Raw genomic sequence first — 18,660 nt, forward strand, 5'->3', positions numbered from 1 at the left:
TCTAGTGATGGACAGTTAGGTTGCTTCCATATCTTGGCTATTGTAAATATACTTAGGGGTATAAACATAGGGGTGTATGTCTTTTTGAATCTGAGAACTTGTATTCTTTGGGTAAATTCATAAGAGTGGGATTCCCGGGTCAAATGGTATTTTTATTTTTAGTTTTTTGAGGAACCTCCATATTGCTTTCCACGATGGTTGAACTAACTTACATTCCCACCAGCAGTGTAGGAGGGTTCCCCTTTCTCCACAACCTTGCCAGCACTTGTTGTTCCTAGTCTTTTTGATGCTGGCCATCCTTACTGGTGTGAGGTGATATTTGCATTTCCCTGATAATTAGTGATGTGGAGCATCTTTTCATATGTCTGTTGGTCATCTGAATTTCTTCTTTGGAGAATTGTTTATAGCCTCTGCCCATTTTTTAATTGGGTTATTTGCTTTTTGGGTGTTGAGGCATGTGGGTTATTTATACATTTTGTATGTTAACCCCTTGTTGGATATGTCATTTACAAATATATTCTCCATACTGTAGGATGCCTTTTTGTTCTGTTGATGGTGTCCTTTGCTGTACAGAAGCTTTTCAGTTTGATGTAGTCCCATGTGTTCATTTTTGCTTTTGTTTCCCTTGCTCTAGGAGATGCATTCAGGAAGAAGTTGCTCATGTTTATATTCAGGATTTTGCCTATATTGTCTTCTAAGAGTTTTATGATTTCATGACTTACATTCAGGTCTTTGATCCATTTTGAGTTTACTTTTGTGTATGGGGTTAAACAATAATCCAGTCTCATTCTCTTGCATGTAGCTGTCCAGTTTTGCCAACACCAGTTTCCCCATTGTATGTTTTCCATAGGTCCTTTATCATATGTTCATTGACTGTATATGGTTGGGTTTATATCTGGGCTGTCTAGTCTGTTCCATTGGTCTATTGTTCTGTTCTTGTGCCAGTACCAAATTGTCTTGATTACTGTGACTTTGTAGTAGAGCTTGAAGTTGGGAAGTGAGATTCCCCTTGCTTTATTCCTTTATTCTTCCTTCTCAGGATTGCTTTGGCTATTCAGGGTCTTTTGTGGTTCCATATGAATTTTAGAACTATTTGCTCTAGTTCATTGAAGAATGCTGTTGGTATTTTGATAGGAATTACATTGAATCTGTAGATTGCTTTAGGCAGGATGGCCATTTTAACAATATTAATGCTTGCTTCCTATCCATGAGCACAGGATGTGTTTCCATTTATTGGTGTCTTCTTTAATTTCTCTCATGAGTGTCTTGTAGTTTTCAGAGTATAGGTCTTTCGCTTCCTTGGTTATATTTATTCCTAGTTATTTTATTCTTTTTGATGCAATTGTGAATGGAATTGTTTTTCTGATTTATCTTTCTGCTAGTTTATCATTAGTGTATAGGAATGCCACAGATTTCTGTGTATTAATTTTGTATCCCACAACTTTGCTGAATTCAGATATTAGATCTAGTAGTTTTGGAGGGGATTCTTTAGGGTTTTCTATGTACAATATCATGTCATCTGCAAACAGTGACAGTTTAACTTCTTCCTTACCAATCTGGATGCCCTTTATTTCTTTGTGTCGTCTAATTGCTGTGATGAGGACCTCCGGAACTATGTTGAATAAAAGCGGGGAGAGGGGGCATCCCTGTCTTGTTCCTGATCTTAAAGGGAAGGCTTTCAGCTTCTTGCTGTTAAGTCTGATGTTGGCTATGGGTTTGTCATATATGGCCTTTAGTATGTTGAGATATGTCCCCTCTATACCCATTTTGTTGAGAGTTTTTATCATAAATGGATGTTGAATTTTGTCAAATGCTTTTTCGGCGTCTGTGGAGATGATCATGTGGTTTTTGTCATTCTTTTTGTTGATGTGGTTTATGATGTTGATGGATTTTCTAATATTGTACCATTCTTGAATCCCTGGAATAGATCCTGCTTTATCATGGTGGATGATCTTTTTGATATATTTTTGAATTCAGTTTGCTAATATTTTGTTGAGTATTTTTGCACCTATGTTCATCAGGGATATTGTTCTATAATTTTCTTTTTTTGTGGTGTCTTTGCCTGGTTTTGGTATTAGAGTGATGCTGGCCCCATAGAATACGTTTGAAAGTATTCCCTCTTCTTCTACTTTTTGGAAAAGTTTAAGGAGGATGGGTATTAGGTCTTCACTAAATGTTTGATACAATTCAGCAGTGAAGCCACCTGGTCCAGATGTTTTGTTCTTAGGTAGTTTTTTGATTACCAGTTCAATTTTGTTGCTGGTAATTGTCTGTTCAGATTTTCTATTTCTTTCTGGGTCAGCCTTGGAAGGCTGTATTTTTCTAGAACATTGTCCATTTCTTCTAGGTTATCCAGTTCATTAGCATATAATTTTTCATATAATTCCTTAATAATTCTTTGTATTTCTGTGGTGTCCATAGTGATTTTTCCTTTCTCATTTCTGATTCCTTTTATGTGTGTAGACTCTCTTTTTTCCTTGATAAGTCTAGCTAGGGCTTTATCTATTTTGTTTATTTTCTAAAAAAACCAGCTCTTGCTTTCATTGGTTCTATTGTTTTATTCTTCTCGATTTTATTTACATTTGCCTTTTTATTGTTTTTTAAGGTACACAAGAGTACAGAGGACTGGAAGGGTGGACAAACAGAGGCTGTATAGTCTAATGGTCAAAACACAGGCCCTGGCATGTGGGTATCCAGATCCTGGTTCTGGCACTACAAGATCTAGGGCAGGTTACAGAACTGCACTATACCTCAGCTTCCTCACCTGAAAAGTGGGGCAATAACAGGGATACTTGATGAGGGTAAATGAGATTTGGCATGGGAATCCCCTACTAGAAGTAAGTGCTGAGTAACTGTTAGCAAGCTATTACTGCTGTTCAACAATTAATTCTGTCCACTGGGATTATGTATTGGCTTATCTTATTGATATTGTCTAAATTGTTATTTTTTAAAAATAAACATGTATTTCCTTTGGAAACCAAAAAAAGTTATTTAAAAATTCGAAAACCTTCAGGTAAGAAAGATGATTCATTTAATTATGTTTAAAACGTCATCATCATAGCACAACGTGGATGTACTTTAATGCCACTGAATTGAACACTAAAATGGTTAAGGTGGTAAATTTTAAGTGTATCTTACTACAATTAAAACACCAAGTGTAACATGTCAGTAACAATAACATCACCATCAACAATAACATGCAAAAAAGTTAATAAACAAAGAGGAAAGTTCTGAAGGTGTCCCTGGGACTATAAGCAGTGATGAGAGATACTGTATTCTGCCTCAGAAACATGACTTTATAGCCCGACTTGCTTTCCGAGAACACTTCTCAGTTGTGTAACTGGTAAAGTTGCGTGTTTCGGTGATTACGCAGAGCCCGGCTTTCGAGGCCGAGCCGTGGGTCGGAGCCCAGCCCCGCCTCCGCCTCGGGCGTGACCTTGGCCGGTCTGGCCCCAGCAAGCCTCAGTTTCCCAGCCTGGAAGCCGGGATGACAGCTCGCCCCTCCCCCGCCTGGCCCCGCCCTGCGGCCCCGGGATTGGCTGGCGCGGGGTGTCCCTCTAGGCGGGGCCGGGCCGCGGCCGCCCGCCGGGCCCCAACCCGGAAATGCGGCGCGGGAGCGCTGGCGGGGCCGGGCCGGGCGGTAGCGGAGAGACGGCGGGTGCAGCCAATGGGCCCGGGGCGCGGCGGAAATCCCGCCCAGCGTCGCGCGGGGGCGGGGCGGCGCCGGGGGCGGTGGGCGACGGTTTGGGCGCAGGATGAGGGCGGCCATTGCTGGGGCTCCGCTGCGGGGAGGAGGACGCTGAGGAGGCGGTGAGCCGCGCAGCGCTGCGGGGAAGACGCCCGCGCCGACGCGGGGCCCATGGCCAGGACCACCAGCCAGTTGGTGAGTGTGCGTAGGCCGCCCAGGCGCGCCGGTCCGCCAGTCCGCCGAGCGAGGCGACTGCCGGGGCCCGGCGAGGCGGGGCGCCCCGGTGTCCCGAGGGCCGGGCGGCGCCTCACCTGCGGCCAGGCGGCCTGGCCTCGGAGTGCGGGCTTGGTGGGCGACGTTCGGCCGCCGCGGGGAGCCCGGGTCCCGGACCGGCGGGCGCCGGCCGGGCAGGGGAGCTGACAGATGCGCGGAGAGCGCGGGAGGCCAGGAGGTGTCAGCGGCCCGTCGCGGTGGAAGTGCTGGGAAAGTTTGTTTTCGGCGCAGCCTGCAGCCGTGGCTTCTGAGTTACCTTTCGTTCCGTCTGCGGAGGAGACGCCCTGGGTCTTCCCCTGGAACGGGTCCCCGTGTCCCTACTCACAGCGGAGCGGGAAGGTGCGAGTTCTTGATCAGAGCACCTGATGCTCTGGGCCCTCCGATTCTCGGCTAGGATGGAGTCTGGTCCACTCCTTTCCCGGCCCTGCGGGGCGGTATTTGGGTGCTTTTCCTGCTTGAGGCTCCGCTTCGGCCCAGGCATCAGTACTGTGGGAAGCCCCCGGGAGGCCGGGCTGGAACCTGCCACCGAAGGGAAAGTGAGCGTGACAGGGAGGAGGATTTTAGAGGGAGATGAAAAGGAAAAACACTTGGGTTAAATGTTTTGCTAAAAGTACGGCTAGTGTTTCTGTATTTTCTATGTTACTAAAAGTATCCCTAGTGATTTTATATTTTCTCTCTGTTACACTCTGGAGGCTTGGTAAGATGGTATAAGGATTTATATCTTGTATGCAAATGTGAAGTGGATGATGGAAGCATATCTAGACAGTTTGCAAAATCTGGTTCTAAAAGCAAATCTCTTAAACAAAGGAAGTTCCAAAAATGCACCTGACTCCCTATTTTCTGACATACAGCTTTGTGACAGCGGCTTTGTTTTTTTTTTTAATCTTTCTGGGGGGTCGTGAGCGAATTGGCGAATCTGATGGAAGGTATGAGTACTCTCCTGAGAAAAATGCAGAGCTACACCGAATTTTGTAATTACTTGAGGCTCTTGAAACCTTCTGCAGCTTTCCCGTGGATTTCAGGTTAAGAACAATGCTTCGTTGAAATGGGTGACAATCCAGAGCCTAAGAGGAGGAGGACCTGTTCAGTTGAGAAAAATGGTGAAAGGCAAAGGGATGTCTTTGACGGTTGAGATGTGTGGCTGTACCTGGGATGCCTGGGCTGCTTGGCGAACCTCAGTGGAGGCTGGGGCTGACGATAACCTGGACGTTTGTAAAATGAACTTTTGTACAGTGATGCTGTTGCAATGCAGGGTGTGTACTTCCATGGCGTCCGTAGGAAGAAGAGCATATTTTCTCACAGTCTTGCTAGTTCTAGTACAAAAACGCCGGAATCCAGAAAGGGAAAAAATGACTTGAAGGACAAAGGTTAGACCTCCTCACCTGGAGGTGAGAGGAACTAGGCTTCTGTGTTTACATCATCAGCTAGAGTCCCCAACATGTATGTTATGTGTGAATATGCCATGTTTCTCATCAGTAATGGGAGAGATGCCCTCAGTCTTGGATTTCTTATCTGAGAACATACTGGTTTGCACTGCTCCAATGAGTTTGCATCTAGATTTTTAAGGTGACACTGTAGGAGAGGTCCCCGTCCCAATTAATTTTCCTCTTTAAGTGTTTGCAGTCAGCAGGGGGAGCAGTACCAGTTGAGAAGTCTGAAAATGGCCCAGACTAGTTTGATTCTAAGGTGGGCCAGAGGCTGTGAGTGCCATTTTTTGAGCACTTACTTTGAGACGGGCACTTACTTTGAGACGGGCACTTTGCCAGGTAGCTCACGCCTTGCTGGTTGGCTTTCAGTCAACAGTGTTGTGAGGTAGGTGTCGCTGCTGTGTTACAGATATGGAAACTGAGGTGCAGAGAAGTTACATACCTGCATGGTAAATAGAGTGGTTTGAACCCGTGTCTAGGTGGTGGCAGAGGCCAGTTGCCTCTCTGTCCCTCATGTAATGGTTCACTGGGCAGCTCAGCATAGCACTTGGCCTGAGGAAGGTCATCTTCCCCTGGCTTCTGCCCACATGCCATGCTGGAGGCAGGAGGGACTTCACACGGAAGGAAAGCATACTTATTTCTCTGGGCAGATGGCTGAACTCCGTGACCCCCGGAGCCTGTTTCAGCCTCATGCTGTTAGAAAGCAGCTGTTTGGAAAGAGGCTCCGATTCATCCTTATTTGAGGGCTGATATTCTGAATGGGTGAGGCTTGGAATCCTCCCCTTGGAAAAAAGCATCATGCAACAATTTTGTTAAAGGTACATGGGCCTTTAGGCAGGGTGGCTCCCTGCATGCTCTAGGGTGGCTCTATCTTTTACAAGGGTGGTTGCATCTGTGCAGAAGGTGGTGGGGACAGAAGTGGGTTCTGATTTTCACACTCCCTTTTGAGTAGCTCTTCCTTTGGTGGCCTTGTGTAATGTGATGTATTTCTGGCCCCATGATGCCCCACAGCTATTGAGCTGAATCCAGAGCTGGCAAGGTGAGGTCCCCATACTAATCAGAGGTGGAAGTGTAGGTTTGCTCTACTTTCCAGCACGTTTCATAAGAAGGATTACAGCAGTATCCTGTAGAGATGTGGGGCCTGAAAATAGGTCTTTAGTAGCTCTACAAAGCAGATTTCGGCTTCTAGGCTGCCTCTAGCATGTTTGGGGGAGTGTCCTGGGCGCATCCCTCTTTTCAATCTGTACCACCCGATGCCAGGTTTGAGTGCATGCAGGGCAAGCATGTGATGAACTGGAAAACACCACAGAAGTGAAGGGCACTGAGTAAGGTCAGCAGTAGCTGTGGAGTCTATTGTGTGTGGAGAGTCTTCACAGGCACCATGCTTTGCCACTTCCTAAGGAGTATCTTCTGTGAGAATGGACACTGATGGAGTCCCATGATACTTCACTTCTGTGACTAGAGCAAGGAGCCTCTGCTGAGGGCCACTTGGTACTCAGGACATGCCCTGAGCAGGTGTGAGAGCCAGGGCCAATGTGTGTCTGCCCTGTGATGCCAGCTGGCCATGGTGTGGAGCGCAGTTGTGGTGAAGGCAGGTTCAAAGGACAGGTCATTGGAGGAAGTGCTGCTGTGCAGCTGTGAGTGTTGGACTTGTATTGCTAAGGCCTGTTCAGTAGCACAGTGTTCTGTAACGGGGCCCATTCTTCACTGGTTCACATGGTACTGGACCCTTGAGTAAGTCATTTGAACACTGAGAACCAGTTGTGTGTCCAGTCTCTAGTGAATCAACAGGCACTTACCTCAATAGTATGGGGAATGCCTTCTGATGATGGTGCCCCGGAGGAGAGAAGCCTGCTGGGCTGACAATGGCTCCCGGGGGTCCGTTTTCAGTGCTCGGTGCTGGTGTGTTTACATTGGCACAGAGTCCATTGTCATCCTTTCGGCTGATAAATTTTTCCTGATTTAAACTGAAATTTTTACTTCCAAGAAATTTCACATCATTTTGAATGTGTTGAAAGAGCTAGTTCATTTCAAAGGATTCATGTTTGTGGGCTTCAAATCCCTTATCAGCGCAACTGATTCAGGTTTCTGTTTAAATAGTTGGATTAGACACAGGCCACAAAAGTGGAAACTGACAGCACTGCAAACTGTGAAAAGGAGGGACCCGCCTGCCGTGGGCAGCCGGTGGCCGGGCACATGGCCCACAGAAGAACAAACAAGGGTGGTTTCCACCTAGAGTGCTGCTGAGGGACCTCATGACGGTGGGCATGGAGTTCGTGATGGCTCAGTGGCCATCTGTCCCACAGACAGGATAGCATGCCCTGATCAGTTTGCAGCCTGCAGGGAGTTGAAATATTTACAGGCACAGTTGGGAGGTGTGTCTGGGTGCTGTGGCAGTTTGTGCTGAAGGTCTGTGCCTTGGGCATGATTGTGGAGCTGGTGGCAGGTCTGCCCGTGTCGGAGAGGGCTGCTGAGAGACTGCGTGTGTGTCTCTGGGTAATTCAGTCAGAATTCATCTGGCTACAAGCTTAGCTTTTACAAGGAATGCATTGTTAAAGTCTTGTTCTCCAACCTGTTTTTCTCTTTTGGAATTAATTTTACTGCAGCAGGAGTTGTTTCTCAAAGTGACAGCCGTAGAGTGGATACTATCAGAAGGGCTGATAAGATTCATAGGGAAGCCTGAAGTCTCACTGAAATTTCCCTTAAGTGCTTTGACTTGCAGTGGAAACCTGTGGGAAAGCAACTTTTCTGTTCCCCCTCCCTGTTTCTGGGTGATTGGGAGTACAGGGCCTGCAGTGGACCTAGGAACGCCCCACCCAGAGGGAGCAGGTTGTGCCTCATGACCTTGCTTTTGGGGCCCCGTAGGGTAGTGTTTGGACTGGGCTATATAGGTGGCTGTGGGTGCTGTCCTGCAGGAGGGCAGCAGTCCCATCTGGCGGGGGATGGCCACACTGCGGTCTCATCACACACTCGGCGGGCCTCAGAACACTGACACACTTTCTGCCTAGTTCCCCCTTTCCTGGAGAGGGAGGAAGTAGGACTTGCTGGCGGGCTCCTCAGGTTTCATTGTTCCTGTGACTTCCCCCACCTCCCCTGACCTGTACCTTTGCTCCTCTGCGGTGAGGGTGCCTCGTCAGACACCCCTGCCCTGTGGCCTGACAGCCGCGGAGAGTGTCCAGGGTGTTCTTGGCTGCTGGGATCCCCTCTTTAGACCTTTCCTTGTTGCCTGAAGAAATTCCTCCCAGAGGAAACCCCCACTGTGGCTGTGTAGCCTTTTCTGACCAGTTAGCTTTGTCTCTCACTCTCACCTTTGGTCTGCGCCAGGGTTACTTACGCCCAGGGCTCCATTTCTCTAGACCGGTGTGCACATCCTTATGTCCTGCCTCTCTAGACCTTGACTCGTTAGGTGGCTTGTTACTCTTTCACGCTTCCTCCTCATGCTTCTCATACCTGGGCTTCCTGTGGCATGTGTCGCAGGACATGTGTCACATGTCTTAGCATCTTTGCTATTTATTAACAAAAATATATCTGAGTCCTGAATGTGTATTCTGACTCCCCTGCATTCAGAGCTGCATACATTTGCAGGGTAGAGGGTCTTATCCTCAATTGTTCGTTGCCTATTTAATGCCTAATGTGAAAACTTTTCAAACTAGGAAGAAGTCAGAGGATTAAAAACATGGACTCATGTTTCACTTCTTGATTATCTAAGGAAATGTAATTTTAAAAGGGTATAACTCTTTTTTTCTGTATGTATTATATCACCTGTCTGACCCTTGAAAGGTTATATGTCAAAACTGTTGGTACCTTTTTTATACTGTAGCCCTCCTGGGAAGTTTTTGTGATCAGATGTTGGGTTAGGTCTCGGTCTGCATAATGCTAGTGTCACCCATACAGTGTTCTGGGCTGAGGCTCTCCGTGTTGGCACTGCCGCTGTGGTGGGTGAGGCCTGCCGTGGACCGTGGTCCTCATGCAGCCAGACCCTGAGTACCTAACCTGAAGATGAGCCAGAGTGGGCGATGTGGACCCTGCATGGGAGGCACCACTCCAAGGCAGCTGTCCAATCGGGAGGACTTTTCTTGGCGGCCCCCAGCTGAGGACTAGGATCCCTCTAGTAGTTCTCTGACCACAGCCAAGCTGCTCTTCCCTGATGATGGAGGGACTGTCAGGGAAACAGCCACCCTTCTCTGTGGTCTCTTCAGCACCCCGCTGCCACCTTTGGGGAAGGTCAGAGGGCTTTTCCCAGCCTTGCCTTTCCTCTAATTTTTGGGTGTCCTGTCCCATGGGGGGATGTGCTTCATGGGTGGGTGCGGCCACAGCACTGCAGCTGTGAGGGCCCCGGGTGTGTGAGGTGCCACCCTCCTCGGTCCTGAGAGCGACCCCAGTGCGCAGTATCTAAGCAGCCCTCCTTGCCCCAGGGGTGCAGTGCGGGAGAGAGCCACCAGCCTAGGAGGAGGCCAGCACAAATGGGATGCTAGACCCAGCGGCGCAGACACAGGCCCTCAAGCAGTGTTGCGGGCACTTCTGCTTTGGGAGGTGATGGGGGCCGTGCTGGTGGGAGAATTGCCTCAACGCTGGTCTGCTCACCATGCTCTCAGGAAGGTCTGATCTGGAGAGCCACAGCAGCCAGGCCCTGGGGAGGCGGTCAAGAAGCTTGGAAGCTGCTCCTTTCCAGGGTCTTGTCATATTTACTGGCTTCCTTCCTTGAGGGTGAACACCTAGCCATTCTGCATTCTTCTCTCTCAGCGGCCTGTCAGTTGGCTGAACAGGAGGCTGAGCAAAGAAACTATTCCCACAGTGTGTGGTCTTTGAGGCTCAGCATTTACCACCCTCATTTTCCATTGTTAACTTACTTTTTCTTCCTGCAGTTGGCATTTTTCTTTCATGTTTTTTCCCCCATTGGTCAAAATTATAGTCTTCTACTGATTGTATGTACATAGCTGGCTATTATCAGATATACTGCTTTAAAAATGTGCATCTAAATATAGATTTTATTTGTGAATGCATTTTATTCTCATTCCTAAAGGAATAAAAACCTGAAAATCTAAATGCATTTCTTTCCTTAATCTGAGAAAAATCCTCTGTCCAGAAGCTGCTGACGCCAAGTTTTGTATGTCTGGAGTGGAAGTGGGTGAAGATGGACTGTTGGTCCGATTAGGAGAAGAGGCATCAAAAGAACAGAGCTCTTTGCTCATCACCTGAAGGAATCCTTGGGCCAAAAGACCATGTCTGCATCTTAGTGAGTGTCCACCCGCTGTGAGCCTGGCCAGCTGGGGCCCCGGGCAGCAGCTGAAGGGTGTCAGAAGGGGAGGGCAGGGCCCTGCCAGGAAGGGTGGCGGGCCTTTGTGGGGCTGCTCAGAGGAGGGCAGGAGAACGGGGACCCAGGTGCCCCAAGCAGGGGCTTTCCTGGCAGGGGTGGCCCAGAGGGCAGGGGAGCAGAGAAGTGGCCAAGTGGGGAGGAAGGAGGCGGAGGGAGCACCTTTTTCATGCTAGGAAGGGCAGGCCAGCTGCTTGCTAGTACTTTCCAGGGAGACCTGCTCTGCTTCCGAACACAGAAGACTTTGGACAATGCAAAACAAAGAAGGTGGTGGTATTGGGAAATTTATACTAATCTTTGTCTGAGTTAGTTTTCCCGCCTTCCTTTAAAGTGTTTATTATTTTCCTTCAGTAGCTCTATGTTTTTCAAGTCAGTGTTGAGCTTTGAGTCAAGTTTTTAATGACATAGGATTTCAGATATTGAAGTTTGCTTGCAACTGTCAAAAAAGCCTCCAAACGAACTTATTTTTAAAATAAAGTTGATTTTGGACTAACTTCAAATATATAAAAAATTACAAAGACAACACAGAGTTCCCATAATACCCCTAATGTTTAAATGTACACAACAATGTCACATCTGTCAAAACTAAGAAATTAACATTGGCACCACATTAGTAACTGAACTGCAGAGCTGTGTTTCATCAGTTTTCTCCCAGTGTTCTCTTACTGTCCAGGATCCCTTGCAGGGGACCACACTGCATTTAGTCACCACATCTCTTTGGTCTCCTCTGGTCTAGGACAGTTTTTTAGTTCTTCCTTGTTTTTCATGACCTTGATGCTTTTTAAAGAGTGCCAGTCAGGTATTTTGTAGACCGCCCCTTAGTCTGGGTTTGTCTGATGACTTTTGGTGATGAGACTAGAGTTATGGGCTCAGGAAGAACCTTACAGAGGTGGGGTGCCCCTAGTGCATCCTTTCAGAGGTACCTGATGTCCAGGTGGCTTGGCACTGGCAAGGTGAAACAAGAGTAGTCCTTACTGCCTGGAGTCCGGCAGTGGCCCATCTCTGTTCTCTGGTACATGCTGTTTGCGTGTCATAGGATGACCACAGTATTTTATTTTGGAAGGGACCTTCATGCTTCCAGTTTCCAGATGAAGACACTTGGGATCTGGAGGGATTCTGACTTATGTAACCCAGTCAGAGCTGGCATGGTGTCCAGGTGCCTGTATGCTCTGGCCTCTTTCTGCAGTCATGGACACTCTGGGGTCACTGCAAGGACAGAAGTGTCTCCAGGTGCAGAGTGAGCCTAAACTCATGGATAAAACAGGATTCTAACCGGGCAGGCCCACATTCACCTGGAGCCTTTGGAGGCCTCTTTGGGATCTAATTGGCTCAGGTCCCAGCCGTCCCCTCTTTGCAGGTGGGAGAGTAGGTTTGTGTAACTAGCATTTGTGAAAGTGGTGGTCAGCTTTGACAGGTTCTCCTCGGGCTTTTTTTCTTTCAAGTGAGGTACAGTGTTGTTTGTTATTTAAAGACCTTTGTCTTGAGTCACAGACCAACCTGTGGACTGTGACTTTGGGGCTTTTAGATTGAACCAAGAGCAGAGTTTGGAGTTTCTTCTAGCTCAGAACTCAGAAGATAAGCATTTCAGGATAAATCATGAGTTTGGTTTGTCTTCCCTCCCATCTCCAGATTAGCCTTTCCAATCTCCATTCCACATAGCCAAACACAGCAAAAACAAGGCAGTTAGGCAGGTAGGAATTGGTAGGAAGAAAGACCAGGGCACGGGTCTTAGGGCAAAGGACTTTAAGAGAATGGTGGTGGCAGCTCGTGGCAACAGGCAGGTGGACCTCGGGGCGTCGAGGGTCCACCCCGGGACTCTGGCGCCTGACGGTATGTGTCAGGTGCTTGGAGTTGGCCAGGAGAAGGTGCAGTAGAGACTGGCCTGCCTGCCTGCCCTTCTTTCCTTCCTCCTCGTTCCTTTGTGTCTGGTAACTGTCCCTAAACTGGTGATTGGTGGAGGTGTGGATGAACGTTGTGCCAGACAAAATAGCTCTTCCTCTGCATGCTACTGATGTGGTGAGGCTCTGCTGGGGAAGGTGGCCCTACATTGGGGCAGAGTTTCTTCTGTGTCTCAGCAGCACTGTTGTTCCCAATAAGGAACTATTTATTCAACCTCTGCAGATAGGGTGTCCAGCAAGGGAGAACATGTGTTTATAGTGCCTGTTCAGGTGTCAGGATAGGCATTCTCTGAGAAAAATAAGCTGGCTCTCTTTCTGCCATTGCAAACCAGATAAGTTTACTCTGCTGGAGGGGTGTTTCTGCCAGATGACATTTATTCATATGGCTGGGGACATTCTGGGGGTTTGTTTTTGTTCTGTTTTTTCCTATTTCAAGGAGGGAGAAGCTTCTGAGGATTAAAAAACAAGAGTTTGACCACATTAATTCGGCATTTTCCTTATAATTGTTAGGTTTACTGGAACAGTTACCATATCATTGTGGTGATATGTTTATGTGTGGGAAACACTGATGGGAGGTAAACAAAATCCAGTGCATTTTAAGGAGCTGTGGGAAGTTCCCACAGGTCCCTTTGCTGCTCTCAAGGATCTTGTAACTTGCAGGGGGAGGTGCTGTTTGCTCAGGGTACACAAGCCTTGGGCCGGCAAGTAGGGAGTGCAGTGCGGTCCACACGGGGCTGAGGACACGGGGATGTGGAGGAAGAGGGTGTCAGTGAGGGGAGGTGAAGGGGTGGGCTGCCCAGTCAGATGGCGGGGAGCACTGAGGGTCCCTAGCCCATCAGGGAGGTCCAGGGAGGCGGAGGGGGGCTGCAGTGGAGGGGTTGGTAGAGCTGGAACCCAGAAAAAGGCTCTGATTTCTTTGGAAGTGCTCATGTGCTCTAGGTTTTATTTTAGCTTTTGACCTTTTGGTCTTGGTGGCTGAGGCAGGTTTCCTGTAAGAAGCCAGAGTCAGAAGCTGGAGAGTGGAAAAGAGGAGGTTCCAGGGTTGCAAGGAGGGGAAACAGCTCAGCACCTGCTGGCCTCAAATAATCATGAGATGACCTGCTGTTGATCTAGTTCCCAAGCTAGATGGGGCTGGAGGAATGTTTGCTGAATGAATTTAATTCCCAAGGAAAGCTTTGTATTTAAGTGGCATATGATTGATGTGACTTTAGAAACTCAGTTTTTCTTAGTTGTCAACTTTAATATGTTAAATTATTAATTTTAGTAAGACAGAAGGCAAAAACCTGTTGATACTGTTTTCTGACTCATAGATTTTTCTGAGTAAAACTTTTAATGCATATTCATTCTAGATTTATCCAAGGTTATTTGGCTGTGAGATGGAATCTTAATTATATGGATTGGATTAATTATCTTTGAAGTGCTGCTGTTTTTCTGATACAGCTCCATGATGAAGGGCTTGAAAATCAGTAACAGGATTTCCACGCTGGGCCTCCGCGGGTGTGAACTATCTCTGCCCCACACGTAGGATCTGTATGTACAAGGTACTAGTTCATCCGTCTGCTCACTAGCAAATACATTGAGTCCCTTTTGAGTGAATAAGCTGGTGAAACCAGAGAGCTTAAGAGTGGGTCCCATGGAGAAGTCAGGCCCCGGTTGGGGGCAGGCCGTTGATAAGGTGCTCAGAGGCCACCACCTGCTGGGCTCCCGTGCTGCTGCTTAACCCCATCCAGGTCGGACTTTGGCCTTCGCGGCTGTCAAGGTTAATAGTTAAAAGGGAGCCAACGGGAAGATCTGTCTTTCCTTCACCCAGAGGTTGTCCTTGTTTCCTTTCTGCTTTTTTTTTTTTAACCAAATCAGGACCCTATTGTGTACCTGAGCAGTCTTCCCTGCTGCTGTTTTCACTGAACACAGTTGGCTTTCTTCACTGCCCCACCTCCCTGGCGGGTAAGCAATAGTAACCATTGTCCTGGAATGCGCAGGCTGTTTCCAGTTGTTAAGGGTTGTTTCTTAATGATTGTTTTTGTAATATACATCAGTCTGAACTTCTGACTGTTTCCCCTGGATTCTGTGTAGAGAAATTGCCAGGTCAGAGGGGCACAAGTCTAGGTCGTGTTGTGAGAGTGATCACTGAATGCCTCCCGGGCAGGCCCTGCGGGTCAGGGCCCCACATCCTCATCCCCTGGCTGAGGTGGAGTACCGGTCCCCGGCGGCCTGTGCTGACTGGGAAGGGCTGAGAGCTTCGCGTCTGAATATGGCTTCACTGCTGGGCATGTGACTGTGGACAAGGACTGCTCTGTGCCTCAGTGTCCCCACCTGGAAGAAGGGCCAATGGTCCTCACCCCTCAGAGTTGTGGTGGGGACTAACCGTGATAATATATGAAACATATACAGAAGAGTGAGTGGCAGAAGCACTATTATTTCTAGAAGTAGAGAAAAAAGACATTTCATTAAATTTAAGCAGTAGTGTTCAAGTTATATCTATATGGGGTGTATATAATTGTATGGAAACTTTAAAGAATGAACATAAACTCACGTATGCCCACCATCCTTGTTAAATGTGGGGTTTCGCTAGGTTCTTAGAAGCCCTCTGAGTTGCCTTCCTGATGGTGCTCTTCCTGCCTACCTTCCGGGCCCACCTTGATGCTCACATTAACCCAGTTAATGGTGTGTGAAGTATGGCTTTAGGTAGGTCCAAAGTGCAGGCAGTAAGAGCTTCGGTGTCCATGCGAAAGAATCTTGTATTTCAGCGCTTCACAGTATGTTTGTCACATACGTACGAAGTTAAATGTTGACAGGGCAGCTTGGTAAAGTGAAGGGACATAGTGCTTACTGACACCTGTGATCTGTGAAGCCTGAGGACTAGGCTTCAGGCAGCAAACAGCCCTGACCTGTGTTCCTCTGCCTGCCTTGCCTGCCTCTCCTGCCTCAGAACTGCAAGGGAGTGGAGGAAAGAAGGGGGACAGAATAAGTGGCCGTCCTTGGGGATATCCCACTGAATGCTTCTCCCTCCCTTCCTTTCCTTTCTCCACCCTATTCGATGGAACAGTAGAAAGTCTTACTCTGGGCTTTGTTTAAATCCAGCCAGCCAGCCACCTGGACCTTTAGTTCCCAAGTGTGATGCCACACTGGTTAGGACAAGCTACATTTTGTTGAGTGCTGTGCTGCACGAGAGCATTAGTGACCATTTGTCTCAGGTGGGCCAGCTCCCTATTTGCCCGTGATCAAAGGCCAGTGTGGGCAGAGCACGTGGCACGGTCTGTTAGGAGCACATGCAGGTAGGCATCCAGTGCAAGAATCCCCTTGTCATCGTAGGCAGTTGCCACGCCTGGTCTGCCCTCTGAGCTCTGCCCAGTTATCAAAGTGCGTTAGTGCTCCTATCTGTTGTGGGCATCCAGCAGCCCAGGGGGTGAGACGATGTTACCAACCTCTTCCCATGATTACCCATGGGATCAGCTAAGTTACCCACCTACAACTTGGGTCCTTGATTTTGCTACTCTACTGGAGTTGTTCTTCACGGTGGCAGTCAGGGAGTGGGGGAGGCAGCAGTGGCTGTGGGGCCTAGCTTTGCGGGGTTGCTTGGGGTGAGGAGGGGGTTCTTACCAAAATGATCTTTGCCAGTGAGCACAGCCACCCCGAGAGCAGTGTCTCTTTGGGGAGGAGCTGGTCTGATGTGGGGCAGCCTCCCATGTCCCGTTTATGCAGGGGCCAGCGGGTATTCCCGCTGTGTGATGTGTGACTGTACCTGTCCCCGTGCAGGTCAGAGCCCAGGGCACACACACCTCCCAGGCAGCATTGAAAGGCAGCTTCACTTTTTGAGTTTGGGCTCCTTTCTCTTTCTGCTGGCTAGAACCTTAAGCTGCTGGATGGCATCTTGATCATAGAAGCTCTGATTTCAGTCTCATTTCCACTCCTGTGTGTTAGGGAGCTCAGCCTTCCTATATGTTTTTACTGCCTCAGAGGTAGAATTGGGCCTCTGATACACTATATGTTTAATTTAGTGTTACTCACAGATAAACAAACACCATTTGGAAGGGGGATGGGCTTCATTTTGACCTTGAAGAGCTTGTTGTGATCTGAGGACCCTTGGCTGGGAAAACTTTGTTTTTTTGTTATTTAATCATGAAAGTGATTGTAGGGCACTCCCCTGTGGGCTTGAGTGCTCAGAGCAAGCCTGGGCCGGCTGTGCTCCTTATCCCTAGCCGGGAGGTGAAGAGTCTGAGCCACTGGGAGGTGACATAACTTCAAGGTCAGATGGCTGGTGAAGAGCGGAGCTGGGATTTCAAAAATATTTAAGAGCCAAGACGTGTGTAAAGAACCTAGTGGGGATTGCTGAGATACATAGGCCCCCAGCTTTGAATCCTTGATCCCCGTGCAGATTGTCAGGCCTCTTGCTGAGGATGAAAAGACTGTTTCTCATGACACCAGCCCCAAGTCTAGCTTCAAACTCCCGAGCCAATCCTTCATGTGAAAGCCTTGCTTAATTTGCCTTTTATCCTTCCTGAAGAGATGAAGATATAGAGCCAGATAAAGAAAGATCCAGAGAGATCTGAGGAACATCAGTCAGCCCTCTTCCCCCAAATTCAAGTCCTCTGCCTCCTGGTGATGACCCATGCACCAACCTCTTTTCTTCTGGTCCCTAGACCCTGGGAGGACTGGGCTCCTGCTCGTTGCTCAGTGAGTATCTTAGTAGAATGAGTGGATAAATCACTTTTCATTGTAAGGTGTTGTAAACTACACTTTAAAACAGAGGAGGAGAAACCATGCGCCTCCCATCCACACTACCCCTCTGAACCATTCTGGAGAAGAAAGCAAGCTTCTCTTATCCTGGGCCCCTCCCTGTGTAGCTGCAGGAGGCCCTGGAAGCTGCCCAGGCTGCTGGCAGTGGCTTGTGCCCCAGACACTGCAGTGGCTCCTGACCCTGTCTCCCTCCCCACTTCCTTGTCTGCCCAGTGCAGTGCTGTCCTGCCACTGGGTGATTAAAGACTGGGAGGTGTGCTTTAAAAATATATGGCTCTGTATTTTCAAAGTAAGCTTCCATCTACCTGGTAATTAGTCTCCTAAGGGTTAATGAAGCTTTGTCCACAGCTTTGGGAGAGGTGAAGTGTCTGTGTGTGAGACTTGGTGGGAAGTGGGGAGAAATCTCTAGGTCATTTGTTTTCCTTTGCCCCAGTTTTTTTGCAGTTTTTACCTACTTGTCAATCAAATGTCCGTTACATTTAGCAGTTTTGAATGTTGGATGCTGGGTGTTTTGATGCTGACATTTTCCTAAAGTCTCTTAGAGGCTGAGCAGTGTATTACTTAGTTAAACTGAGCCTTGGTATGTTTTTGGTGGTGTAAGTCCGGGGAAAGGATATCCCAGGGCAAAATATCCTAAAAACCAAAATCAGTCAAAGGGAGACAGAACGTTTAAAACCCGTTTATTCCTTACAAACTGCAGTCCCGGCCCTTCCCTCTTTCCTACTCGGACAGAAGCAAAACCGACCCTCCCCATCATCTCTCAGGTACTGATAAGGCCTCCGTCGCCCAGGTAATTACCCATTGATATGGAGATGAACTTCTCTCCACCCATGAGCGCCTGTTGATATATGCAAATGTACTAAAGCCAGGAAAAATATACTGGAAATGTTACAATTTTACCCACAGGTGGATATGAAAATGTAATTCCATCTCAAATTAATTTTCCCTTGAGAGTTTCTACTTCTAAGAGGAGATTGCTAAACTTAATATTCAAAAAGTTAAAGAAGTTGAAACTCTGAAATTCTTATATACAAATTTTATGAAACAAACTGAGTCTACAGAAAATTCCCAGTTTACAGGTGGACTCTCTTTTAACAAATTCATGTGGAAGTTAGTTTAAAACTTGGGCTTTTCTTCCTGTCTGAGGCACTCTTGCAAAGGGGTGGTTTGGTCCTAAGCTGAACCCCGTGTAGCCACCTGGGGTGGGGATGTGGGGGTGGCAGGGGCGGGGTGGGGGCTGGCGCAGCAGGTGGCACTCCTGCTCTGATTCTCCAGGACAGGCTAGCAGATTAGGACAAGATTTACGTTGAGTAGAGTTGTGGG

General features: G+C 48.0%; 1 protein-coding gene across 6 annotated transcripts in view; it reads left to right on the forward strand.

Moving 5' to 3' along the window:
- The first annotated feature begins 3,707 nt into the window (after positions 1-3,707).
- Positions 3,708-18,660, forward strand: part of PDPK1 (3-phosphoinositide dependent protein kinase 1) — a 66,104-nt gene continuing 51,151 nt past the window's right edge. For 2 of the 6 annotated variants that reach the window (XR_008992301.1, XM_057487643.1), the window contains exon 1: positions 16,763-17,274. Coding sequence is in view for 4 of the 6 variants with exons in the window: in XM_057487643.1 (XP_057343626.1) it covers positions 17,203-17,274 (72 nt within the window). In the remaining 2 variants the exon portion in view is untranslated. Of the gene's footprint in view, positions 3,884-4,994; positions 6,207-10,474; positions 10,625-16,732; positions 17,275-18,660 lie in introns of those variants that run through there. The other 4 variants (XM_057487645.1, XM_036920584.2, XM_036920583.2 and 1 more) reach the window with 4 other exon arrangements.

This window comes from Manis pentadactyla, chromosome 10 (assembly GCF_030020395.1).
Source record: "Manis pentadactyla isolate mManPen7 chromosome 10, mManPen7.hap1, whole genome shotgun sequence".
NCBI lineage: Eukaryota > Metazoa > Chordata > Mammalia > Pholidota > Manidae > Manis > Manis pentadactyla.